This window comes from Eublepharis macularius, chromosome 3, assembly GCF_028583425.1.
Source record: "Eublepharis macularius isolate TG4126 chromosome 3, MPM_Emac_v1.0, whole genome shotgun sequence".
NCBI lineage: Eukaryota > Metazoa > Chordata > Lepidosauria > Squamata > Eublepharidae > Eublepharis > Eublepharis macularius.
Window position 1 is genome coordinate 37,150,472 of NC_072792.1, and position 27,654 is coordinate 37,178,125.

General features: G+C 42.9%; 1 protein-coding gene across 2 annotated transcripts in view; it reads right to left on the reverse strand.

Moving 5' to 3' along the window:
* Positions 1 to 1,494: 1,494 nt before the first annotated feature.
* Positions 1,495 to 27,654, reverse strand: part of NDFIP2 (Nedd4 family interacting protein 2) — a 48,123-nt gene continuing 21,963 nt past the window's right edge. For both annotated transcript variants that reach the window (XM_054973513.1, XM_054973514.1), the window contains 5 exons: positions 19,833 to 19,920; positions 14,003 to 14,127; positions 11,477 to 11,543; positions 6,416 to 6,521; positions 1,495 to 4,774 (listed from right to left, as the gene is read on the reverse strand). In XM_054973513.1, coding sequence (XP_054829488.1) covers positions 6,418 to 6,521; positions 11,477 to 11,543; positions 14,003 to 14,127; positions 19,833 to 19,920 — 384 coding nt within the window. In that variant the 3' untranslated portion in view covers positions 1,495 to 4,774; positions 6,416 to 6,417. The remainder of the gene's footprint in view (positions 4,775 to 6,415; positions 6,522 to 11,476; positions 11,544 to 14,002; positions 14,128 to 19,832; positions 19,921 to 27,654) is intronic.

A 27,654-nucleotide genomic window follows, 5' to 3' on the forward strand; every position in this document is an offset into this window, starting at 1 on the left:
ACTTTGGATGTGGGAAACCACTCCGCAGCCACCTCCTGGCCAGTTGGCAAGGTTGCCAGCATTGGCAACGTCAAAAATGGCTGCCATGGCTTTCTGAGGTAAGATAAACTAGTTTTTGTTTTTTAAAAATAATCTGTCTAATGACATTTAGGAATTCCTGAGGTAGTACCATGGGTCCCAATCCCATCGAATTACTCAGGAGTAGCCCTTCTTCGTTCGCCATGGGCTCTGGAGGCACGAATGATTGTTGAATCTCAGACCGGCTTGGCTGCCCCACACTGGGTCTTACGTTATTAGACTGACTTAAGGATGTGAAGAAATCCACTCCCTAGCCACCTCCCAGCTGGTTGGCAATATTGCCCTCATTTGTGAGGCCAGAAATGGCTGCTGTGTTTCTTTTGCTCAGGGAGGAATAGCTCCTTTTGTGGTTCCAGTCTCTTTGTGATATGAGTGGCTGCAGCTGCGGCTTCCTCGTGGTTTGCCCCACTGTCTCTGGGGTTGTTGCCAGGAAGCAGCGGTGAGGGGGGCTTCCAACTCTCCTTTGGAGAGGAATCCTATTGTGATGGAAGAGCATGTTCTGCTGGTCCATGATTCTGTCTTGCCATGAAATGGCCACCACAGCAGAAGGAAGGAAGGAAGGAAGGGGAAAGCCTCCCCTGCAAGCCTTCTAGCAGGTGTGCATGGAGAAAGTGAATAGCAAGGAGGTAGAGCAGAAAGGAGTAAACAAGGCAAGAATCAGGTTATGAAAAGTAGAAGCGAAAGAAAGGAAGAAAAACAGTTGAAAGGCAAGGCAGCGCATGGATGAAGCTGCTCTCCCTGTTGAGGAAGGAATGAAACTGAAAGAGTGACTCCCACGAGGAAGACAGGAGGTAGAAAACTTGTTCCTGCCTCCCCGACTAGAGGGTGGGAATCACCCATCAAGATGTCCTTCGCCTCAGAGGGGGATCTTACACTTTCACCATGCAGTTAAGGCAGGAACCAAGGTAATCTGGGTAGCATTATGCAAACCCACAGGGGTTCATCATTTTTCAAAGGACTTCCGTCTACAGAAAGTAGCTACAGACAGTAATGGCCTTTTTGTCTCCATGTTTGCTTGTTTTGTGAGCTGAGCAGAGGCCATTTAAACTAATTTTAATACTGTTTGTGGATTATCATTAATTTTGTTAGTCCCTTCAGGGAAGTCCTGTTTGTTCTGATATGAGACATTCTAGTTCCTTTTGATCTGCTGACATGGACTGCAGTGGATTCCAGCATCATTATGGAACACAGCAACTTAGGAGTGGCTCAGTTTAGTAGGGAAGACTACACCAAGAATTAGAAGGTAGGTGACACATTAATACACTAGAACCAAACATACACGCCGTAGAAGTCTCCCTTTGATAACCTCAAAAGTCAACACCACACATTAAAATAGCATAACATAGCTGGCAGAAATGGAGTGAAGGCCTAAAGGTATGGCAGTTTTCTCCAACATACAATGCAAAAACCAGAAGCCTTTATCCAAAAACAAAATTTTATTCACTTCTCTCTCATTAGAACAATAATGCAAAAAAGAAAAAAAGAGAAGAAAACATAGAAAAATACTGATGAATTCAGAGGGAAAACATGAGAACTCATATCAGAGTTTTGTTTCCATGAAAAGCAGGAATGGGCATTTGTTCTCAAAGTGTTAAGCTATCTTTTAGTACTCCTGATATATTAAAGAATATAAACTGTCAACCATATGCATACAATAGATACAAAATTGGATACAGCACTAAATGAGACAACATATAATTCCTCTATGTGTTATTATTAAAAAGCAAGAGCTCAGATTTTTTAAAAATGTGCATTCTTCCCCCACTCCCATATTCCCTTCCCCAATGCAGAGCCCATTGATGATTGGCAGCAACTGAGATGAGGGTTGTTGCAGATGTCTGAGAGAGCCCATCTCCTTTCACACCAGAATGTGCAGTCCTGGAGATGCTTGGGGAAGGAATGCATGTGCTTGAGCAAGAGAATATTTGCATCTAGAGATGTGCACGAACCGGGAAAAATCCAAACCATGCAGTTTGTGGTTTGTCACATTTCAAGAACAACGAACTTTCACGAACTTGCTCCGGTTTGCGAACTGGTTCATTTGGTTCGTGAAAACATCACTTTCAGGGCAGCAGCAGATCTGCAGAATAGGGGTTTGCGCTTCTGGTTTCCCCCTTTTAAATGCCTGCTGCTTTTCAGCTGATGGGAGGGGGATCCCCCATCAGCTGAAAAAAGCTGTGGGCTTGAAAGCAGAAATACTTTTCTTTCAGGCTTTGAAAAAGAGGGAGGGGGAAGCGTTTTGCAAAGCCCTTTGGAAACAAAGTAGCAGGGAAGCTGCTGCTTCATCCCCTCCCAGCTTCCCAGCTACTTTGTTTCCAAAGGGCTATGCAAAATGCTTGTTTGTTTCTCTCTTTTTCAAAGCCTGAAACATGCCTGAGAGGGAGGGGGAAAGAGCCATTTAATCCTTTCCTGGCTTTTAAAGCCAGGAGAAATGTGCAGTAACATTACAATGTTGCAATGTTACAACATTACAACACTTTCTTGCCTTTGGAAAGAAAAGAGAGTGTGCATTCCCCAAAGGAGGAAGGGAAAGACCGGCCATTTAACCCTTTCCTGGCTTTTAAAGCCAGAAGAGAATAAGCAAACTCCTGCAAACATGGGAAGCAGAACAAACAAGTTCCAGTGCAAAAGGACCTCAGCTGATGGGAGGGTGATGCCCCTTCTCTCAGCTGAAAAAAGCAGCAGGCCTTTTGAAAGCAGCAACACTTGTATTGCAGGCAAGAAAAGTGTTGCTGTTTTCAAACGCCTCCTATCAGCTGAAAAGCTGAACACCTCTACTGCAGAAAGCCCATCTCCAGTTGCCTAGGAAATTGATTGATGGTGCCAGGCTGTCTACAGTGACGAAAAAACCAGCCTAAACTTCGTCATGGTTCATCAGAAATGGGCTCTGATGAACCACCAGTTCGCGAACCACGAACTGGCCTGGTTTGTGATGAACTCTGGTTCGTATTTCAGTTCATGCCCATCTCTACTTGCATTCCCACAAAGCCCTAAATGTATTTGTTTACTCAAATGGAACATCATTACTATTCTGTGAATATTATTAATAGTGCATTGCTTATATGTTATTAGAAAACACCAATTTTTAAATTATTTTATTTGCTTCATTTATACCCTGCCTTTCTTCCCAATGAGAACTCAAAGCAGCTTACATAGTTCTCCTCTCCTCCATTTTATCCTCACATGAACCCAATTAGAATCTATCTGAATTCAATTTCATTCCTGCAAAAAAGATTGATAAAGCACCAGTTAAAACCATCTGGGATACTTTTTAAATGTTAAAATGATCGCATGAGTGACTGCATAATATCTTAATGACGAAAACTGATGCTCCAAGCTATGCAATTTTCATTCAATTCAGAAGGAACCAAGAGTGTTTGTCTTACCAACTTACACCAAAAATTGGTGCCTGCCTATGCAATTGGAGTGCATGGCTAATGTACACTCCTAATCTATTGTTATACCTAACCATTGTAGGACTGGGTGGGATAAGGGAAGAGTGGGGTAGAAATACACCTACCAAGAAAAGTGCAGGATCAGGCTAGCAATTCTTTGTGCTAGACCTTCTAATGAGATGGATGACATGAGAACAAATGATTACTGAGACTAAGGTTGTTCCACAGGAATGAGACCCAAATCTATTGTTCAGACTCATGCAGTTAGACAATATTATTGTTTGGATTCAATTTTTTAATACTTTTGGATGCCTACAACTTTATGCCCAAGGACTTCTGCAGAGCTTTACAAATAAAATAAATTTAGCCGAAGATAGCCATATGCAGATCAGCATACATATATCTACAATTGCTACTATTTTGCCATTTGTAGAAACTGATACCTTGTGTGGATGTTTTTCACAAATTCAAGGGCTGATTCCAATGTGATGGCTTGTGGTTCAGTCTCACGGTACTCTGTTAATCACAGCAATTCCAGCCCTCTCTGATCTCATCTTCAATGCTGGTACAATGTTTCCCGTGTGGTTTCTATTTTACTGTATTGCCAGAGTGGCCTGGGACTGAGCTACCAACTTCCTCTAACACATGAAATTGACCTTAGATGGAGGCCATTGAGCCGAACCTGCTGCTGATACAGCCTGCTTTTTCATGTAAAAAAATGCATACCTTATGAAACCAGAACAAGAGGAATGTACTGGAACACCTCGATCAGTTCTCAGAGGGTGCTTACCAATGTGCACTTATTGAAATCACTAATTTTTAACAAAAAAATCTGTGTATTACTAGATGAGTATAATTTGCATACTTGCTAGCAGAGTCTGAGCAGTTTTGCATCAACCATTCAGTATATACTGTCTGCAGAATGTACATACTGCCTGGAGGAGATAGGGGAGCTACCACTTAAAAATCTTTCAGATACAAACACAGATTAGTCAACTCCGGCTGTATTCAACGGCTTAGCAAACTATATGCATGGATTTTATTCTTTTTAAAGTTCTTGTTAATTAGCACATACGCTTATGTGCAAGATGAAAGGCAATGCTTTATATAAATATTTACTAGAATGAACAGAAATGGCACTTAAGCATTAAACCACCCTGCCATTCACTAAGCGTCGAAAAGTTCCTGCTTCGTTATTTGTCTTCTGTTTTTAGTAGTCGTCTTTCCATATTCATTTGGAAGGTTACAGATTGGCTGGAAGTTCACATTGGTATGAGAAAGGAATGCCTGGTCCATGCAGTCTAGAAATAAAAAGTTGTGTTTTAGTCTTATTTCCAGTAACTGACATCAAGCACTAAAAAAAAGAAATGTAATAATTATTTTATTATTTACTTCATTTATACTCCTCTTTTCTCTCCTCCATTTTATCCTCACAACCACCTCATGAGGGAGGTTAGTCTGAGAGCATGTGACTTGCTCAAGGTCATCCACTGAGTTTCTGTGGCAAAGTGGGGATTCAAGCTTGGATCTCTCAGAACCCTAGTCCAACACCCTAACCACTATACATCACTGGCTCTCATCTTCCTACAACTATCCCTTAATTAAATGTAGCTGTTGATACAAGAGAGTAAAAATTTAAACTTTTTTTATTTTTCACCTTGTTACATTTAAAGATATTCTCAGGGGATGCAAGAAATTTTTCAAGTATGATTAGAGTATACATTCACATGGATACTAGAGCTGGAGTGTCATCAGTTGTACGCTGAGAAGTCCTTAATTCAAATCACCCGAACTGTCTATGAATTCTGGGATACATGCTAGTTAAGCTTGACATCACACATACTGCAAACTATGGTATTTCCCATTGCTATGTATGGATGTGAAAGTTGGACAGTAAAGAAAGCTGACAGAAAGAAAATTGGTTCATTTGAAATGTGGCGCTGGAGGAGAGTTTTTGCGGATGCCATGGACAGCCAAAAAGACAAATAAGTGGGTACTAGATTAAATCAAGCCGGAATTCTCCTTAGAAGCTAAAATGACAAGACTAAAGCTATCGTACTTTGGCCACATCATGAGAAGACAAGATTCTCTGGAAAAGTCAATAATGCTAGGAAAAGTAGAAGGAAGCAGGAAAAGAGGAAGACCTAAAACGAGATGGCTTGACTCAATAAAAGAATACACGTCCTCCAGTTTGCAGAATCTGAGCAAGTCTGCTAAAAATAAGATGTTTTGGAGGTCTTTCATTCATAGGGTCGCCATAGTTCAGAGACGACTTGACAGCACATAGCACACACACAAGCTTGTCAAGCTATGAAAAGTCTGATTTAACCCCACTATAAAATGGTCAGACTACACATTGCAGTTTGAGGGTGTACTATGATGTCCAGTGATGTATAGGGAAGGGATCAGGTCCTTTTTTGATAAACCCTCGCAACAGCTGGAAAAAACAACACATCTAACATACTGCAAACTCATTTTTCCATGAGAGTCTTTGTTACTACTAAAAATTAATGAAAAACATCAGTAGATACAGTTCTCTAAGCTGCTCGTGGCACGTGTATACCTGTGGAAGACAACCTGCAATGTTTGATGGGGCGGGGGGGGGGGGGGCGGAATGGGGATTTAATGTGAGCTCATTATCCTGCCTGATTCACCAAGCACAGTGGCGATGCATGTAAATACTGCCCGTGAATCTAAGAATTACAGAAACGTTTTTTAAAAAAAAGATCTCATGGATCTTTAAAAAACCAATTTCATTAATTTTCCACCCCAAATGAGTAATTTGAATTTCACAGCCTACAGAACATATCATTCATACATCATCTTTTTCTGCTGAAAACTTTTCCTAACACTTTTAAAGTCCCTCTCAGTTGAGAAATGACTAGCATTTTCCTTGGAATTCATCTTAAGTAGTTACCTACAAAGAGAAGAAGTTGACTTACCTCTAGTACAAGAAGAAAAATCTTGTTCTATGAGCAGCTGCCATACTTTCAGACATATTTCTGACTTTCAGGTAATTGACAAAACCTCGGAAAAATAGGAGGAGGCCTAAAAACGAGATAGATACAATATGGAACATATCAATTAGAATCTGCCATCAGATTGTTTATTGTTTTTACTGTGATGGGCTAACCTGGTTATCTGTTTGGAGTTAATTATATATTTGGTATTATGCAGACAAAAAGTGCTAGTATTTAGTCAAAATTACACCAACATATTTTGAAAATTTAAGGAAAGTATGCTTTCTATGAGGAAAATGAGAGTGGGGGGGGGGGGAAGCATGACAATTTGGGTAAAGTTTAAGTTCCCTGTTCAGCATAATCTACCCTCAGTTGATCCTGAAGCATGTAGGATCATTATTTCTGACAAAATCCAAAAGTGGGGCTGCACCAAATGTTCACCAGTTTGTTTTTTGCAGTGTAATGATGTGTCATTTGGGAAGGTGTGAAATTTGCTAGAATAGCAGTGCTCCTGGGGAGGAGGGGAGATTCACCTTTTGTTGTGAAATATGCCTTCCTTGGCTTAACCCTTTCTTAACACAACCCTTCCTGGGGTGGAGAAGGGTTGTGGGCACCACAGTGCAGACTGCCCCCTGCATACCACACTGCAAATTGTCCCATACTGCAGGTTGCCTCCTTTTAAAGCGGCAACAGTGGCTCTAAAGGGAGATAAGCTATCTTTGTTTTTCATGTGCTTACAAAAGACTTCATAATGAAGTCCCCTTTTCACAAGGCAAAAGTGTTTTCCAAAAAAGGAGACTGGTTTTGGCTCACTCATACATCTGAAAACCTGCATGTTTATTTTGTTCCATACTTATTCAGCTCCACAGAGGGTGGATTCAGGGGGTTATTTTTACCCAGTGATAATCAGCTCTTGCCTGGAAACCCCTTCCAGAACCTGGACATGAACTTTATATGAACTGTGAACAACTTGGCAGTGAGGCCAATCCTATGCATGGAAAGGGAACTTCGTGGGATTGGCAGGGCATCCCCCAGGGACCACTCTGGAGTAGCCACTCAGCACCCAGATCAATGTGCCTGCTTGCCAAGATGCCAGCCGCTGATGAGATCCCTACTGGAACCAGGACCAGTAGTGGGCCAGGAGAAGCCATGTTCCAGAAAGAATTTAAAAGGAAGACAAATAGGACAACTATTTTCTTGTGGGAGACATGACACCCCAGCACTGTCACAAACCACTTGCTAGGTGTGCCTCTTGGCATGTAGATGTCATTGTCCAGCCAAAGACAAAGACGTAAAGCAAGACGCCTCCGGACTCTTTTAATCTCGTATCAAGATAATCGCTCCAACCCATCAAGCCACAGACTATTGGAAAATCCAATCATTCCCCACCCGTCCTTCCTCCTTGCTCTTTTGTCCCTTCGGAGGAGTCACAAAAACAAACATTAGATTCCAAAGTGTCCACCCCGGATATCTTATGTACTGCTAAAGCGGCACATTAATTAATTTTTGTTAAATTGCCTGAGAACCGCTCACGGAACGTGAAACCCACCCCGGGTCTTGCCTCGAGATAGAAAATGGTTATTTAAGACAACTCTTTCTGGTCACTATCCAGATGCTCGGACCCCTCGAGACCTCACTCCCACTCCGTCCCACCTCGTGTAGTGCTGGTCACTCCACTAGGCATTCTGTTCCTCGCTGCCAATCTCTGCGTCTCAACGGACAGGTAACGTATCACCCGCTAACAATCTTTCCTGCTAATGCAACCGACTCTACACCCTTTCCACCCTTTGATTTCCTAGTTCTGTATTGAATGTGTGTGTGATTCTTAGACCCTGTAAGCTTAAAGGTTCTTAAGTAAAAGCCGTGATTCATTTTAAAGTTTTAGTCTCCTTCATTGTGCACACTCCAGAAACTCCGATCCTGGGAGTTTATGATCCCCTAATATATGATCCCATAATATATGCCGATTGCCTATTAATTCCCCCAACTTCGAGGCAATTCGGCTAACACAGCACAGGGTGCATATAACTATTTGGCAATCACCTTGCCAAACAGTGAGGAGAATTCCCCCCCACTTCTGCAAACTTTGGTTAAGAAATCCAGAGTTGCAAAACTCATCACAGCACTGGGGAATTCAGATGACCAATGCACCAACGTTTAAAGGCATGCTGTGTCAAGTTCCCATTTGCTGACACTTAGATTCATCCAGGCAAGCACGTTTCCTAAGCAAGCATCCTGGGTCTGCAGACTACAAGCAAAAAGCCTCATGGCTGAGCTCACCTGTGGTCATCATTGTGTCAAAAAAGATTTCAATGAGCATATGAGGGCAAATGGATTTTTATGGGCAAGAAATTTCCACAGACTTATGGGCAGGATTGCTATGCCTGTGTCACTCACACTATCTCATGCTCACCCACTCTGCACTTCCCCTTTTTCTAGAAACTCAGAGGTATTTGACACAAACATCATTCCTGCCAAGGAGAGAGGGAAGCCAGTTACAACCAAAACTCATAATGGATTAGGCATGTTACCTCCTTCCATATTGCAATACATAGCCCTGCAATTCTGTATCACTCCCTCCCTTTTAAAGGATCCCTCAACCCTCCAATGCAAACCACTACCTTGCTTTTACAAAACAAACTGCCAGCTGAAAGATTATACAAGGTTACTGGGGGAAAAACTGTAAGCACCTCAGTGCTACAATAGGCCTAAACTTAGGCATCCAGCAACATGTGCCTGGGTCTTATGTTGTATACAGCAAGTAAATATGGCACAGGGGGACTGTATTATCACTCTCCTTTATTAGCTATGTAAAGATCATCTACTGATGTTTCTCACCTGAAAAAGAGGAGGGTTAAGAAGAACAGTGCACAGGCATAGCTATTACTAAATAAGCATAGGTTGTCCAGGTATGGTGAGAAAGCAAAAGATCTCAAGTTCCTGCTGTAGATATTTTTCTCTGTAACAGCCTGGATAGAAAACTATCTCCTCTGAACACACATCTAGATGGCCTTCTGCCAACAGGGACTGGTAATTAGGTGCCCTCAAAAAACTGTATTTGTACTTCACACCTTATACTAAAATTTATAGCCTTTGATCTTTCTGTATTTAGCGCCTTTTTCTTCAGTAAGTGGTGAGTGCTTTAATCCTTTTGAGGGACTGGTCAATAAGGAGAGCTTTAGCTGATTAATTGGCAGGGGCCAAATTTAACTGATGGGGCTAAAAGTTAAAGGCATGTTTGTGTTGCAATAGGGAAGGAACTGCTGGTGATGGCCTTTCCTTCTAACACTAAGGAGCAGTTTTCAGTTTATTTGGTGCTTCTCACAGTTCCTTCAGAATGCTGAGAAGGCAATTATCTATTGATAATATGCAAGTTTCACCCAGTTTAACTGATTGATCAGTTAAATAAGTGGATAGAATAATGAACTAAATGTTCATTAAAACCAGTTGTTAGCATTGCATTGAGTTTTGTTTTTTGCTTTTAGATTCTGACTATTCAACCTAAGGGCATTTGCCCTTTCCGCTCATAATTGCGAATATTCGACAGTGTAAATTCCTGCTGTTTACTTTTGCTTTCATTTTGCAGTATTTTTATTACCATTTTACCAGTATTTTGATAATCTATGGTGAACTACCATAGATATCGTTTTGTTCCAAAAAGGCAATCCAGATCATTAAAAAAAATCGACATAAAATAATCGAGATAAATTTCAGTGCCCAACACTAGCAATAATACCAGAACCCTAGGACTGGATGGTATCCCTACCATTGAGGCAGGATCCCCCAGCTAATCCAAGCAAGTAAGCCAAGCTATGGTTATACAAATGGCCGCATACATTTAGAAGTCTATTCAAGTCTGCAGGCTCAGCAGACAGGCTTTTCAAAAGAAAACTGAGGGGAAAGAAGCGCTGTGTCCAGCGAGCATAAAGCCCTTCCCCTTGCCACAGTGAAGAATGATTAACACATGGTGCATTTCTAAGGCGGATGCAAAGCGACAGACGCACCAGCATTCACAATCATTCAAGGTTTGTCTAACGGCGTTGCCAGAAATGACTTCCAATCATAAATACAGGCTTGCACCTTTTAACTTCAAGCCTTTATATAGGAATGATCTTAGTGTGGCTGGGGTGACGCATTTTATACACAACGAGATCAATTCAAAAACAGCAGGAACGTAGTAAAAAATGTTCAGAAAGCCTACAAGTGTATAAACAGAGAACTTTATTTTTCTGATCTTGAAATAAAAAATGGTAAAATGGTAAAATATAGAATATCAAAGTGAGACAGGGGGGAAATGAAATAAGATTTACTAAGACTTTTGAAGCAAACATATGGGAGAATACTTTTAGTCCTAGGTATTTTAGGGGTTTTTAAAATGTAGAGTCAAGTATCTTGCTGTTTACACTTTTCTACCTTGAGAACTGATTTCAGGTGCACAACTGATGGCTTGCAGCTAAATGTATAAAACGCTTCTTTTCAAAACTACTTGAACTGATGTGTTGTTAGCCTTTTGTTTATGTACTTAACTTGGCTGGTCTTGCGACTGTAATAAACCTCTGATTGATTGATTGATTGATTGATTGATTGATTGATTGATTGATTGATTGATTGATTGATTGATTGATTGATTGAGTATAGGTAACTGTGGCTCTTCCTTCCCTCCATCTCTCCAACCCACTACATTTGCAATTTCAGCAGGGACCTGTGTGTTTCATTCATGTCACTCTGCAATCTGTCATGTGTATGTGGAAGCCAAGGTATGAATAACTGAACCAAACACCTATTTTGCTAGGTAATGGTCAACATTCATAGGCATGTCTCTGAGCCGCTGGTCATTCAACCAATTTTGGCCATTCACTGTAAATAAATATATGAAACAAGTGAATAAAATTATGTTCTATCTGTGATCCTTCTTTCATCCATACAAACTTACCACTGAGGTGGAAGTTTACTCTTAGTCTTTTAAAATACAAGTTTGGAATTTCCTATTCAGTTATTGCACTAAACTTAGTATCAAAATTGAAATTCTGGAGTAGGACTTACCAAGCACAAGAAATATCCACCAAAGCCAGTACTGTCCATTGAAATAGCCAGTAAAATAATCTGAGAACTGGAGGAAAGGGGAGGAAAAATGCATCAAAACATGTATATCTTAGATTACAGATAAAGCAAGTGCACATTTAAGCTAGTACAAAAAAGCCAGTACAAAATACAGAAGAAAGCATGGTGAATGCAATTTGGAAAAGCAATACTCTGGGGAGCATTAGAATGGAAGAGTTTACTTCAGTTTAGTTTCAGCCAACCTGTTAAAAAGCATACACAAGCATCTACTCCTTAGAATCGTCTGACATTCACCATTATAATGAATGCCTTGTTGGGGTTTCTGCCCCCGCCCCCCAGTCTGCTATCCCAAACACATTACAGCAGCCTGCTGCTTTCGATATTAACACCAAAAGTCACATTAGTTTAATCTTATCAGATGGGGATGTTTGCCTGACCCCACGAAAGGAGAGCTTTTGACCTTCTGTATACCCCCTACTGATAATCGCTGCAAGGAATACCGGTCTCATAAAGACTCCCGATTCATTAAACTCTTTTCATTTTCAAACTAGATGGTCCTGCATTCAGTTCCCAGCAGAGAGCTGAAGGCGGCTAAATGAACCTTGAAGAGCCAATTCAGTCGTTCCCTGTTAGTGACCATGGCAGACAGTTTTGTCCTCTCTGTGATGTGGGAATCTGAACAGGCAGCTGGAGAGCAGGGCGTGATGATTTTGGAGACAGGTATCTTGCCTTGAGCAGACAGACTGCATGCTTCACTGATAAAAAAAAAGGCTAATAAAATGTCTCCAAGAACTCAGCACAGATATAGACTTGTGCTTCCAAAACCACAGAGCCTCGCTGCAACTTGGGGACCCAAAACAATGTAGTCAAACTGCTTCATCATTCTCTTCTCTATGCCACTATGGTTGGCTCAACACGTCAGTCAATTCTGGGTTATTTTATACCAACAAACGGCTGGTACACCTGGGGAAAGTAATGTATTATGTTACGTTTACATTAATACACAACATGGGCCCCACGTCTGATAAAGGATTAAATAGCAGAATAATAAGTTTGCACACCGGTAATTTACAGTATTTCTTGGGGCATTTTCATTTTTTTTTTTAGCCTGGTAGCTCAAGATATTTGCTCAAAAAAGTTTTACCAGCGTACCTGTCCAACAGACAAAGCTTCTTTAATAGCACCGCACATTAATCAGATTGGTAGCCCTACAGAACATCCGTCTCCTGTTTCCACTTACTGGCCCAGGAGTTCATTACTCTTGTGATTGCCTCTTATGCTTGTGGAGCCCCACCTCTCTTTCTGTTTTTGTGACTACAGAACACAGGAGGGGCAGTGACTCCAACTTGCAGCGGTCCTAACATGGGGATCTGACCACAGCACTTAGGCCAACCGAGTAAACAACAAAACCAGGCATACCAGCAGCTCTCTCTCTCTCTCTCTCTCACACACACACACACACACACACACACTCACACACACACACAACTCTTTTAACCACTGCATGGCTCCTATAAAATCTTCCAGGGCAGGTTCATCCACCGGCCTGAGCAGTAAGATTCTCTATTTTATGCTTCCAGGATTGATTTTGCCTCACTTTTAGTCTTTCTTCAGTTTTCCTTCTGATGTGCTTGGCCTGCTACTTCCTCCTTCCTGTTCTCTGTTGTTGACAGCAGCCAAGTGTAATAATGAAGCTTGGCAAATAGGCTTTTTTTATTTTATCCTTCGGACTAGTAGACCACCACCTCCACCACCCCACACACACACTCCACTCCAATAAGATTTGGACAACATAGGGCATAAAGGCCAGCTACAAACCTTCCAGTGACTGAAAAAGAAGGTGCTTATAACTCAAAAAACAAACAACCCTGCCACTGCATTTGGATGTGCAGGTGTTGCCTGATAATTAGACAAAACCTCAATGTATAACTTCTCCTACAAGTACACCAAGTCATCCAAGGCTACGCCATACTTTGGCAACCACAAAGATAACTAAAGAAAGAAAACATATTAATTGTACAGCAGAGGTTCTTGTGCTAGCTGAAAGAGCAAAACATGACATTCAAATTTTATTGCATTAAACTACAATGAACTTCCCTCTCCCACATGTCAATCTTTTGCCAGAGGAGAAATAATACTCTAGCAGTCTCATAACATTCAAGCAGGAGAAGACTGGGATGTTAATAGCTGGGGGCAAGCCGAGCCAAGTGGCCCCTGTGGTTCTGGTGGAGCTACAGGGTCCTCTCAGCATAAGCCCAGGCCGTGGCAATGATGGCAACGAGTGCCACCAGTGCCAGAATCCAAGTCTGGTCCGAGTGCACCCCATGGTGCTGAAAGCACAGCAGAGGCTGCTTGGCTTGCTCCTGACCACCAGTGGCCCTCCAGGTTTGTCAATTAGAGGGCCAAACCACCCTTGCATTCAAGAATGTACAGTTCGAGCACACTCTAAGGAACCTCATTTTACCCAAACCCAAAAGTTTTTTAAAAAGCCAGTGCCAAACTACTCACTCGAACAATAAGAATCCATTTGATGAGCGACAGCCCAAATCCACAGATAGCGCCGTATCTTCCTGCTATGGTGTTAGTTATGCAGAACGATAAGCAAAACCCAATCCAGTTGAAAATGAAAGCCACTGAAATAAGAGAAGGCATCCTTTGTTAAGGCTCAGTTGTATTGTGTGTACAGTGTTTATTCGATGTTATTTTAAACATTCTCAAACTAGCATCGAAGAAAGGTCTTCCAAACTTCAGGTTTTTCCATCAGTGAACATGAAAAATGAGACAACTTAAATAGGAATCTCACTATGGTGTGAGTAGCTCACTCTCCTTGGAAAGTATTGCTGAATTGTGGTAAAACAGAGAGATATCCAAGGCCTAGCAAACAGTCTTGATGTACCTGCAGTGGATAAGACTCTGATGTGACCAATATTTAACTCTATATACAGAAGGGGGGGGGGGGGGAAACCCTGGACATAAAGATCTTTGTTGTTAATAACATAGCTACTTCCACACATCTCATATAACAAGAGCCCCAAATGAATGAGGGCATTAAGGTAAGCAGTGTTCTAATACCCAAAGGGACAGGATTCCATTTCTCACTTTCAACAGTCACTGTGAAGTAATTCACACAGCCGGGCATATCACTTGCTAACTGCAAGTATCACATCCTAGCTTCACCATAGGAAACAGTTTTATCACCCCATGAATGAAGTGTCCTGTCAACAGAAGCATACTTATCAAATCACTTGGGACTGGATTCAGCCAAAGCACTTCTGAGCGTCTCTGATAATAATATGGAGAGATTTAAGCATGTGGTTTCATGTTAAGGAATTTAAAAGTGCTTCATTTTAGCTAGTACATGCCCATTATACTGAACCAACTTGTCGTGCAAATTACTTCTGCTATGAAACACAGCAGAAAAACCTTGCTACTGATAAAGGAGATAGCAGAAGAACTACCAGGAAAGAGGAAGGAAAAGAAAGGACAGATAGCCCATCTCTAATCAAACAAAATGTCCATGTTAATTGCTGATCCTTTAATCTTCCATTCAACTCAGTGAGACTTCAAAGTGCAGAACTTTTGTTTGAATCATGACTAAATATAGCTTAACCAGTCTGAGAGAGAGAGAAAACGAGATTGTATGCGATTTGTTAGATTTTAGGAGAGCATACCTTGGTCGCCAACAAAGCCATGCTCTGATTCTGGAGTGTGGGGCAGGGATTTAATTACAGCTCTGAAAACTCCTATTCATTTTTTTTACACCTACTTAAAACTTCATACATTTATAGTGCAATCTTAAGGAAAGTTACTCCAGTCTAAGCGCATTGATTTCAAAGGGTTTAGACTAGAGGAACTCTCCTTAGGATTGAACTGTTAGAGATATTCATAAGGGATATAGATGGAACTCTTTTTTTAAAAAAAATTAAATTTTTATTATTAACAATTTATAACTTACAGAACATTGCGAAACATTACTAAATTTCAACCAGTTCTTAATACAAATATGTCCTTGTCTATGCAAATAGTTATTAAACTACATTTAAACTCTTTTTTTTAAGTGACCTCCAATACTTTTATTTTAGTTTTTAAAAATGTCATTGCTTCTTCATAAGAATTGGAAAAAAAGCTAGGTACAATTTAAAAAATTGTATAATATAGGCCTTTATAAATTTTCTTTAGCTTTATGAGCTACCCCAAAAATTTAAGGAGTCAGACTTATTTTTCAAAACTTCAGGGATTTTATATGTTAATGACCACAATTTCTAATTATTGCTAACACAAAGCCTAATTCTAAACTCTACACAATTTCTTGTCATCTTTTAAAAAAAAAAAAAGTACTGTAGTATATACATAAACATGGGGAGACCCTGGTTGTCACCACAACAAAAAGTTAACCTCTGTCCTGCTCTTAAAGTAAGCTTTGTACTTCTACTTAGGGGTGTGCGCTTCAGGTTCCCGGTTCAGAAAAAAACCCTGAACCGAGCCCAATTTGTAAAGATTCAGTATTTCCGAATCAGGGCCAGTACGACGGCCCTGATTCGGAAATAATGAATCAAAGCTTTCCGAAGCAATTCAGATTGCTTCGGAAAGCCCCACTTACCTGGGGCAGTTTTGTGGCGATGGCGCAGGCACTGGCATTCACTGCTGCCCTGGCAGCCACTGCAGAAGCCTCGGCGGCAGCACAGGCATCACCAGTGCTCGCTGCCACCCTGCCAGCCGCCACAGAGGCTTCTGCAGCGGTGTGGGCAGCGCGGTGGCGCAGGCGGCAGAGGCACTGGCTGCAGCCTTCCCTGCTGCCTTGCTGGCTGCAGCAGCAGTGGCAGAAGACCTGCTGCTGGTAAGTAGGATTGGGGGAAGGGAGGCTCAAGGGGGGGAGGTCTTCGGTATGCTCCGAATCATTTTGAAGCATACGGAAGCGATTTCCGAATACCTGGATCTGGGTATTCTGGATCGTTTTCCCGCTTCGGGTAAATTCGAAATACCAAATCTTTTCCCGCTGCACACCCTTACTTCTACTGCAAAATCTCCAAGAAGCACAATAAACAACTGCTGAAAATATTAGGCAAGTGACACAATTAAAATTTCCACACATGGAGGCACCCAGGATTTGTTGATTCCCTGCAATAATATAATTCAAATAATGTGCTTCCAAGTAAGAAACTAACAATACACGGTGAGTCAAATTACCACGTGTAGAAAGCAGAGTTAAATTCTATAGGCAGAATTCTTATAACTCATAAACTCTTCCATTTTTCTTTTTTGTCAGACTCAGCCTGACCAGGCATCACAGAATAGAAACTGATATAATTTCAAAATTTGCCTCATATTGCCATAATTTCATAAGCTATCTTGGCCAGTTGAGCTTTCTCTTTTTTTAATGGGCTTTTAGAAAATCAGCCTTACCAACAGAACTGTTCAATGTTTTCAGTATTTCTATAATACACACCGAAGTTTATTGTTTTGTCTTTAGTTATTAATCATTTGAGGTTTGGGAAGGAAGAATGATAGAAATCCTATCTTATCATCTGCATTTTAGGTTACTTGAACTTCCAAATGTTTGATAAGTCAGTTCTGCCTACAGGGCCAATATATCCATTGCCATTCCAAAAGCAACATAAATATGACCATGTTTCCCAAATGAAGACCATGTTTCCCAAATGAAGTGAATCAATTTGGCCAAGGGTCAAACAACAGAGGGCAAGTTCACCAAGATGCCAGCTGTCCCAGGGTACTTTCACTGCATTTCTACCTGCCCAAGCTTTGCTCAAAACACTGCCAGAAAAATATCCTAAATATCTGGAAAAGCTGCAGGCTTTCTACATCATACTAAAGCAGATACACAAACTTTCCTCTTGTCTAGAAAAGGCAATTCACCCCATTCTAAACTTCTACTTTGATAGAAGAATTCAGCAGCAGTAAGTGCTATTTTGTATCAATTTAACCAATATTTCTCCCTCCCCGCAAATATCAGTATTGTCTATTTAATTTTATTTTTCTAAGAATATTTCATCATTTACACCTGGATCGCATAAACCTAAGAAAACAGTCATGCCAGATGCTCCACTAGGGGCTCAATAAATCTCCAATTTCTGTTTCCTGGTACTGTAAAAACAAAAATTGTGAATCACTTGGCAATATTAATATACAGCTAGTAGACCATGCTTGGCTGGTAAGTAACAGGCCACTCTGCTGGCCAAAGAAAGTCACACACACACATATATATACACGAATACTTGCAAAATGCCTTATGCACCACATGACTCGAACATTAAACACCAGCTGTTGCAATACAGACATCTGTCACAAGATGGCAACCATGTATCACAAACGGACCATGGCCATTAACTCTGCGACGACGCAAGTTCAAACACCAATCCAACAGCTCAGAAACAAGGAATAAAAGTGCTCTCAGTCCATGGACAGTGTGCTTGACTTGGAAATACAGTGATTTCACTGCTGCAGATTCAAAATGAGATGATCTCATCATAGTACTTATCTGCTGGGGAAGAAGGATGCCTCACTGTGGGCACCCAACAAATTGTCTGTCAGGCTAGGGTGCAAGAAAGTGCCATGTATCCCATCCTAAATACAATCAGCAACATACATGTGCATTAGAAGCTGTTCTTTATTTTTTAAAACCCTTTTCCTGCAAATCTCAAATATCTTTTCTATCATGTATCTCTGTAGGACAACAGGCAATGTCTACTATCAGTATCTGCACTGAATGAAAGGGCAAACCATTTATTTACTTCATTTATACCTCACCTTTCTCTCCAATGGGGACCCAAAGCAGCTTGCATAGTTCTCCTCTCCTCCATTTATCCTCACAACAACCCTATGAGGTAGGTTAGGCTGAGAGTATGTGACTGGCCCAAATCCACCCAGCAAGCTGCTATGGCAGAGTGGGGATTCAAACCAGTGACAGAAGAGAAATTAAACGAGTTTGAGAACACTGCAGCTTCAATAATGCATGCTATTAACAAGGTATCTAATTATTTCAATCAAATGGCCCAAAGCTGGAGGAGTGGGGGAGAATGAAAACTGGTGTAAAAGGGATGAGGCAAAAATCAAGAAAGGCAGGTAGAGCTAAGTCAGCAAGGAACTTTAGTTTACCTAAGGCTCAATACAGACATCTGCAACACTGCCATCTGGCCGGCCTTCCTAAAACCAGCATTGCCCTCACAGCCTTCATGAGCATCTCCTTCGGCAGAAATAGAATTCACCAGTTCGCCACACGAGTTTCCTAAATTCAGGCCTCTTACACAAGAAGCAACACTCATACCATCTATGAACAACGGAAGACATAAGCTCTCTCTATGCCCTTTACAACAAACGCTTGCCAGTACTAGTCCACTATTAGCAACTTGAATGTTATGGAACGCAGGAGCATCAAAAGGTCTTTTTTTAAAGTTACAGTTTATGATGAAGAATTTATGACTGCCAGTATATAAACGTGGAAGGTGCCTTTGGGGAATGAGAAGCGTGAGTTTTAGCAAAGGCAGTACAGGAAAAGGGGGAAGAAGTTTTATTAAGACATTCTCTCAATCAATGCCACTCTTAAGGGTCAAGAACCGGTAACCCAAACTCCTTTATCAGATCACACCACTGAACGAATGGCCTGCTTATATTTGAGAATGTAGATAATCACTTTTACATCACCTAACAATGGAAGAGAAGGTAAATGAAAACGTCGTTGAACAAGTTCAGTTCATGGAGGTGAATGCATTATCAGTGAACAATGTTTTAACATCAACGAAATGTCTCTAAGCTCCTTCATATTCTCTTCCCTTATTCTGAAGTGTTTAAATTATGAAGTGGGGATGTGACAAACAGGTGACTGGAATCACCTACATCACACATGGAAACTTTCTGAAGAGACCAACTCCCTGCAAAGCTCTATCAAACAATGGTTTCCTGTTGCACGAGCATCCTTCAGAAGAAAACAAAACTTCAGCATATTGCCTTTTACTCTAGTAAGTAGTACTCTAGTAAGTGCTATTTATTTATTTATAGTCTGCCTTTCTCACTGAGACTCAAGACGGATTACATAGTGTGAGATTATTATTATTTTCTGGTTGTGAGAGCAATATCAGACCGGGTCCCCCAAATCAATTCCATTAATGGGGATTTCCGGTGCCTCAAGGAGCCTTCTAATGCATGTGTCTTAGAGGAAAGTGTCCGTTAACAGAATACATCCACAGGCATTTAGGCTATCATGTCTCCTAGTTCCATTAGATTGCAAGACTGCAATTAAACCTTCTTGCAGTCCTACTTCCATTAAGCACCCAGCCGCACATACCTTAAACTAATGTAGTTTAGACAGCAAAATATTACTTACTGAAAAAGGCCAACATGAAGATGCCATCATTGCCCACACGAAGCTGGTCTGCGTCGCTGAAGTCATCCCTTGGGGGATATTCTTCTTCCTTTAGGGTGATGACAATTTACTTAATACACCATGTATAATACTACAACAATAAGGATCTCATGAGCTACAGGGTTAAGCAACATAAAGCAAAGTTACTGCACAAACATAAAGATACATAACTCACTTCTACTACTTAAACTACTTGATTGTAGAAGAGTTCAGTGATTACTGGTATTTATCAGCAAATCCAGTTTTGCCAAAATTTACACAAAGGTAGATTTAAAATGTTGTAAGTGGACAGTGGCCAACAAAGTTCTGTACTAGGTGACAAAAATACAAAAACCCCAACCAATACAGTTGTCCCTCTGGAAGCTTTAATGGCTTGGATCACGAACAGTACATGCAAAGCTGCACCAGAGGAAGGCAACTCCTCTGCCCCCTCCCTCACTGTGGCCTTCTATCCCCTGAAACTATAGCTTCAGTGGCTCAGTGGACCCAAAGGAAACAGTGTGAGTAGAAAACTGAAAGTCTGCTCTACAGCAAGTGATGGGAATTAGCAGAATTCTCCCGCCTTTTCTCTGCTGATAGAAAAGCTGTTCTGTCAGAGGACAGAACAGCACCTGAGCACCTGTGTAAAGTTACTGGAACAGCTGTTTAAATATGGCCAGTGTCATGACCTCCTCTGACTGGCCCAGTGACTCTGACTCGGAGGCTAAGAGGAGGAGCCAAGGCCAGGGAACCAGGAGGACCAGGAGGAGTGGGGAGGGCCTGATGCTGCAGCAGCGCCTGCTGACCACACTCCAGCAGCACCAGAGGTCACCCTGCCAGAGCCTGCAAGGGAGACCTCGCCACTGGCCTCTGAGATAGCCAGTAGGCTCAACCAGGCAGGACAAGAAACCAGGACCATAGCCCCCCCCCCCCCCCCAGGACCTGCTCCCACTCTGCAAGAATGGCATCAGCGGAAGGCCAGGGCTGAGACAGAGCAAAGGAGGCGAAGTGCCAGACTGGCAGCACGCAGCCTGGGTCCAGAACCAGCTCTGACAGTAGTACTGCTTTGCAGGATCCTGGCCAATGTACATCTCAGTATTAGGAGCCTCAACACCCGCCACCAGGTGCAGCTGAGCCAGACCAACTCCCAGGCCGCACTGCTGGATCAACTAGGCGCAGGCCCTGTGCTCCAAGCTCCAGTCTACACTTCCAAGCCTAGTCAGCCAAGCCTGAGGCCTTACTCCAGAGGAGCCCAGACCCAACCTTCTTACAGAGAGCAGAACAGTCTCTGTAGCCACATCAATCTTTACAAAACCTGCAAAGGAATGGCTGTTTCATAATTCACGCAACTAATCTCAAGCAAGGTGGGTAGTTAGAACCAAGCAAAATGCAGGAAGTTCAAATCCGTCCAAGACTCACAAAGGCAATTACTCAAGGCTGCCTTGCAGCTGGAAAGACTGGCTGCACGTGCCGTTTATACCTTGGCCTTTTCTCTGGGGAGATCATGGGGTAGAGGAGGACTCCCAAGTGGTCTTCCATTCAGATACCTGCCGGACCCAGACCAGTGAGTCTGGGTCAGAGTTGCTGTACGTGGTACTTCCCGACTGTGCCTTGGGCCCCCAAATAGTCATGGATTCAATTGCAGTGGGTCCCAGGCATCAACTGATGAGAGTGAGAAGTTCAGCCTGAAGCACTTATGCCCTGCTTACAGCACCATCCTAAGCACAGTTACATCCTTCTAACTCCACTGAAGTCAATGGGCTTAGGAGAGCGCGAGATTGTTTACAACTGTACTGTTCATTTGTACCTCTTGTCTGGCGCACAGGGCAGAAGGCTCACCGACTGCTGTGGAGGCTGGCCTGTTTCCACAGTCTCCCCATTGGATAGGGACCTCAGCAGGGGTAAGCCCTCCACGCCTGCAGCGGTTTTGCTTCTTTGGGATGCTTAAATGACAGCAAGAGGTCGTGACCGTCCGAGTCCCTATTTTGTTGGTATGCTACCCATCACTCCAAGGAAAGCAAAAGTTCCCAATCAGGCTCATTTTGGCAGCCTCATCCTTCAGAACCAGCTGCCTCATGAATTTATTTCTGTTGTTTTATGGTATTATTTTACTGGGTTTGGGGGTGGGTTTCTGAGTCACCCTGGGTCTTTTCTGGAAGAAACGCCAGATAAATATTGCAAATAAATAAATATTTAAGTTATAACCAAGCTGTCAGATTTTATTCATGTCATGTGCCTAGAAGGGAATCTGAAACAGGGTTACCATAGTCCTAATCAGATTATTTATTATTATTTATTTTATTATTTACATTATTTATGGCCTGCCTTTCTCACTGAGACTCCAGGTAGATTACATAGTGTGAGTCAGTACAGTCAATTTCAAAGACTTTTCAATAAACAATGTAATAGGGTCTATAAAAGTAAATTTGTAGAAATTTAAAACTAACAAGAGCAATTCTAAGACTGACATATTAAACACAGAAACCATCCAGTAGAATTATACTTACATTAACAGACAGTACGTAGTAGTAAAACCTATAGTTCCTATCCCTTTAATTTATGCATCTATTTTTAAACTGTTTCTTTACAGTATAACCCTTCTATCTGATGGTTGTTGTGGGTTTTCCGGGCTGTATTGCCGTGGTCTTGGCATTGTAGTTCCTGACATTTCGCCAGCAGCTGTGGCTGGCGTCTTCAGAGGTGTAGCACCAAAAGACCTCTGAAGACGCCAGCCACAGCTGCTGGCGAAACGTCAGGAACTACAATGCCAAGACCACGGCAATACAGCCCGGAAAACCCACAACAACCATCGTTCTCCGGCCGTGAAAGCCTTCGACAATACCTCCTATCTGAGTTAAAAAAAAACAACCCTCCTGAATCCATTTTTCATAGTTGTGGAAAGCCAAGAGAGTGGGAGCTTTCCTGATCTCCTCTAGGAGGATGTTCCATAAGGTGGGGGCCACCACAGAGAACACATGTGTACGAGTAGCTGTTGATTTTGCCCATGTGCATGGTGGCACCTGCAGAAGGTCCTATTCAGACGAGCGAAGTTGCCGTGGTGGAACACAGGGAGAGAGGTGGTCCCATAGATAAGATGGACCAAGGCCGAGAAGAGCTTTGTATGTGGTAGCCAATACATTGAATTGATCATGGTACCTGATAGTTAGCTAATGGAGTGACTGCAGAATCCTACAATATAAAAGAGTAATCATGTTCCTGATAACTCACTTCCTGGTGCGCCTCCAGATGGCGCTGCCATGGAGGGAAGCCCAGATGAGGCAGCCCATCCTTCCAGAGAACACGCCACAGCGGAAAGCCCAGGTTGGGATCAGGCACAAAGCAGGTGACAATACCTGCCCACTGCCATCACCCAGCTGGGATCAGGAGTGGAGCAGGTGGCAATGCCCGCCCACCGCCTTCACCCAGCTGGGATCAGGCACAGAGCAGGTGGTGATGCCCACCCTCCGCCTTCACCCAGCTGGGATCAGGAGCACTGAAGGTGGCAATGCCTACCCCCCGCCATCACCCAGCTGGGATCAGGAGCAGGGCAGTTGCCAATGCCCACCCCCTTTTACTCAGCTGGGATCAGGAGCAAAGCAGGTGGCAATGCCCACCCCCAACTTCACCTGGCTGGGATTAGGCGCGGAGCAGGAAGCAATATCCACTCCCCCCTTCACCCAGCCGGGATCAGAAGCGGAGCAAGTGGCAATGCCCACTCCCCTTCACCCAGCTGGGATCAAGTGCAAAACAGGCGGCAATGCCCACCCCCCTCTTCACCTGGCCAGAATCAGGTGCAGAATAGGAGGCAATGCCCGACTGCCCACCCTCCCCTTTCTAGAGCCCGTTGCATTTTTTCCCACAACAGGCTTTGTTACTAGTGAGAGTGACATTCATGGTCCTCCTAGCTCCTGATAATAACCAAGCTGCAGCATTCTGCACCAACTGGAGATTAGAGACCTATGCACAATGCATTACAGTAGTCAAGTCCTGATGTTACCAAGGCATGGATTCAAGTTGCCAGACTGGCCATGTCGAGGTAGGGGACCACCTTCCAGGGTAGACTAGTAAAGGTAAAGGTAGTCTCCTGTGCAAGCACTGAGTCATTACTGACCCATGGGGGGGACGTCACATCATGACGTTTTCTTGGCAGATTTTTTACAGGGTGGTTTGCCATTGCCTTCCCCAGTCATCTACACTTTACCCCCAGGAGACTGGGTACTCATTTTACCAACCTTGGAAGGATGGAAGGCTGAGTCAACCTTGAGCCGGCTACCTGAACCCGGCTTCCGCCAGGGTTGAACTCAGGTCATGAGCAGAGCTTGGGCTGCAGTACTGCAGCTTACCACTCTGCGCCACGGGGCTCTTAAGGATAGACTAAGTTTGTATAAAATAATGGGTTTTGCAGCTGCTTTAACTTGTTTTTCTAGCAGTAGCGCTAGATCCAGTATAAACCCTAGGCTCTTAACTGAGTCTGCAAGGGTAAGATGAACTAGATCCTAATAATATTTCTTTTTAAGTAGGAACTTCATCCAGGTAAGAGAGTCCTTGGCTCCAACAGATTTTTGAAAGGGCTACTTTTTAATCTGGTGGTACACACTGGGACTACATCTAAGCAGTATTTAAATCAATAGAAGCCCAGCAGGATTATAAATATATTTCTCTCTCAAATATTCAGACAGATAATTTGAATTTTTTGCCACTTCTTGTGCTTTAAAAACATTTAGGCACAATCTACTGACATGTGCAACCATACTGGAAATTAAGGCCAATGACAGAGCAGTTCCATAATAGGCTCCTAAGGAACATTCCAAGCTAAGTGTGTTGTTACTCTTCAGACACTAGAGGGTGCTAGAACACTAAAAAGCATACCATGTTATCCAAACTGAAGCCCTATAGTGTGTTGTGGGGGAGGCAGGGAGGGGATTTGCTTACAGCATTACAAATGCTGTATTTACAGGCAAATAGTTTCAGAGGGCTAAAATTTAAAAGATAGGTGTGCACCTGGATGGGCTCAGCAAAACGATACAAACCGACCCAGAGAATATGTGCTTTCTCTAGAAAGCAGGGGCACCTGCTCCCATTTGATTTTGTGCTTCTATTTGATTTTATATGTACCTTAATTTGAAGACACATGGTGTTTTTTCAATGCAGTTGGCTCTTAACCTCCAACGTTTAAAAATGAAACATCACTTAAACTCAGGTACCGATGGGTAGATGTGTGGGTTGTTTCAGCCTGATCAGTTATTCATGAAACTGAACTACTCTGTATAGTAGGTGGAGCATGCTGACATCAGGGGATTAAAATTCTCAGCAGTTTTCAAACTCTGATGTACTCTGCCTTGCAATACATTGATTCATGAGAGTTTCTCCCATCCTTTGCACACAAAGTATGAGTAAAAGGTACAAATGGAAGTATTCCTTCACAGGCCTTTTGAGTAGCTACTGAGAAGCCCCGCTGCCCTGTTTCACAGTTGTCTGGCAATGCTGCCCCCTCCTGTCCACCTCCCCTGTGGCAGCAGGGCTCTTCTTCAGGCCCTGCAACACCATCTCTGGTAATGCCTCAGCTGCAGAGGACTCTGCAGGGCCCCAGGCCTCACCCACCATTAGGCCAGCAGCAGCCGACACCCAGGCACAACCCTGGGGAACAGCCTGCAACCACCCAGCTGACTCACTCTTGTCCTGTAGTTGCCTAGGCAGCTCCACCTCAGCCAGGTCCACAGGGGACTGCCAGCAGCTCCAGCCAGGCAAGCACAGGCCCCAAGCTGCCAAGGGAGCCAATGGGAAGGATCCAGAAGCAACAGGGGCAAGCCAGGCAGAGAACAGACCAAATGCCCCGCCCCCCTAGGCTGGGATGGAGTGGGTGAGGCCAGACAATTGCAGAGTCTACCCAGCCCTCCCATCAGATAGGTTGGGAGCAGGGCCAGTCAGGGAGGCTGGATGGAGATTGGGAGAGGGGCCCGGGAGGTGGGGCAAGGAGAGGCCTTTAAAGTCAGGTTCCTGTAAAGGCCAGGAGGAAGTGAAGGAGTGGCAGCTGGAGCGTGCTGTCACATCCAGGGCAGGAGAAGGTGGTGCAATCTCCTTCCCTGCCCATCTGAGGCCGGGGGACGTCCACCCGGGGAGCTGACAGGATGGCAGACCGTCAGAGGAGGGCACCAGTGAGGGAGGAGCCTCACAACAGTAAAAGATCAGCTCCCTGTCTACTATTCTGGAATACACGATTCATTCTGGCATCATTCTAAGACTCGTCTGAGGAGTGTTAAAGCTCAGGAGTGTACAGCCAGGACTGTGTGTCCTTCAAGCTAAAGAAGTGAGAATTCTGGACCTAGGCAATACAAATCCCAGGCCAAGAAAAGTTACTTTTACAGTTATTTACAAATTATGTCAATTGAATGATTTGTACTTTTAAAAAACGTTTTGTATAAATTACTTTGGCTTGTATAATCATGAAAGGCATAAAGACACTGAAGTCCCAACTCCAGCTGCTAAAATGTTTTTAAGTTGCCTCTCCATCTTCTGCGATTTTAGTATGTACTGCCCACGTGCTTATGAGCATGTCTGTGCAGCTGTAAGGGCTACAAACTTGATTCTTATTTTTTTCAAAGAAGCAGAACTTTAGATTCCCAGGAAACTGGCTTCTATATTATCATCCCACTATCACATTTTGTATTTCCCTGCCCTTGCACTTCCAGAATTGCATTGCATGCTCAGCTTGTAACACTGACTCTCCTTACAATGCAGCTTGTAACACTGATCCTGTTACAGAACAAGTAAAATCTATGCAAGACTTTTATTTAGTCAGCAAAACACCGCACAATCTACATATAGCTGCTTTGTATCCATTTCAATATGTATTTTTATGATTATAAGATTATGAAAGGTACCTGTTTTTATATATGATATTCTACCATTACTTATGTTTTTGTTTAATATTCTGGGAGGGGGTTGGATCATGAATGAGCACATGCTACAAATTACTTTCAATAATGTTCTTCAGTATTTAGAAAACAGCAGCTGTAACAGTAAAGGTAAACTAGTGCTAAAGGTAGTCCCCTACACAAGCACCGAGTCATTACTGACCCATGGGGGGGGACGTCGCATCACGACGTTTTCTTGGCAGACTTTTTACAGGGTGGTTTGCCATTGCCTTCCCCGGCCATCTACATTTTACCTCCAGGAAAATGGGTACTAATTTTACTGACCTCGGAAGGATGGAAGGCTGAGTCATCCTTGGGCTGGGTACCTGAACCCAGCTTCTGCCAGGATCGAACTCAGGTCATGACAGCAGAGCTTGGACTGCAGTACTGCCGCTTACCACTCTGCACCACGGGGCTCTTCTACCACCACACTAATGTGCTACCACCACACTAATGCAACCTGTAAACCCCTACACCAAACTGTGAGCACTGCCACAGACCTTAGGCTTTGCTAGACAATGTATACAATGGCGTTCATAATTTTTTTTTTCAAATTAGAGCTGCAAAATACAAAGCAGGCTCGACGAGGATAGTCTGTAACCAAAAAGTTAACAAAAATATTGCATCTAATAGAAAATTTCCTTCCACCACGTCTGCCATAGGTTTCTGTTTCAAAAGAAATGGGGGTTTATATACCCCACAAACATGAGAAGATTATATCAGCTGTCCAATCCTAAGACTTGTTGCAGCAATGAGAACCACTCTGAAAACTTACTGAATTGGGAGGCCTTGATCTGCATTGCACTTGGTGGCATCTCTTACTGAGAAAATAGTTCCATGTCTTTCAGGTAAAATGCCCTTGTGTTTTCAAATGTATCTCCACAAGTATG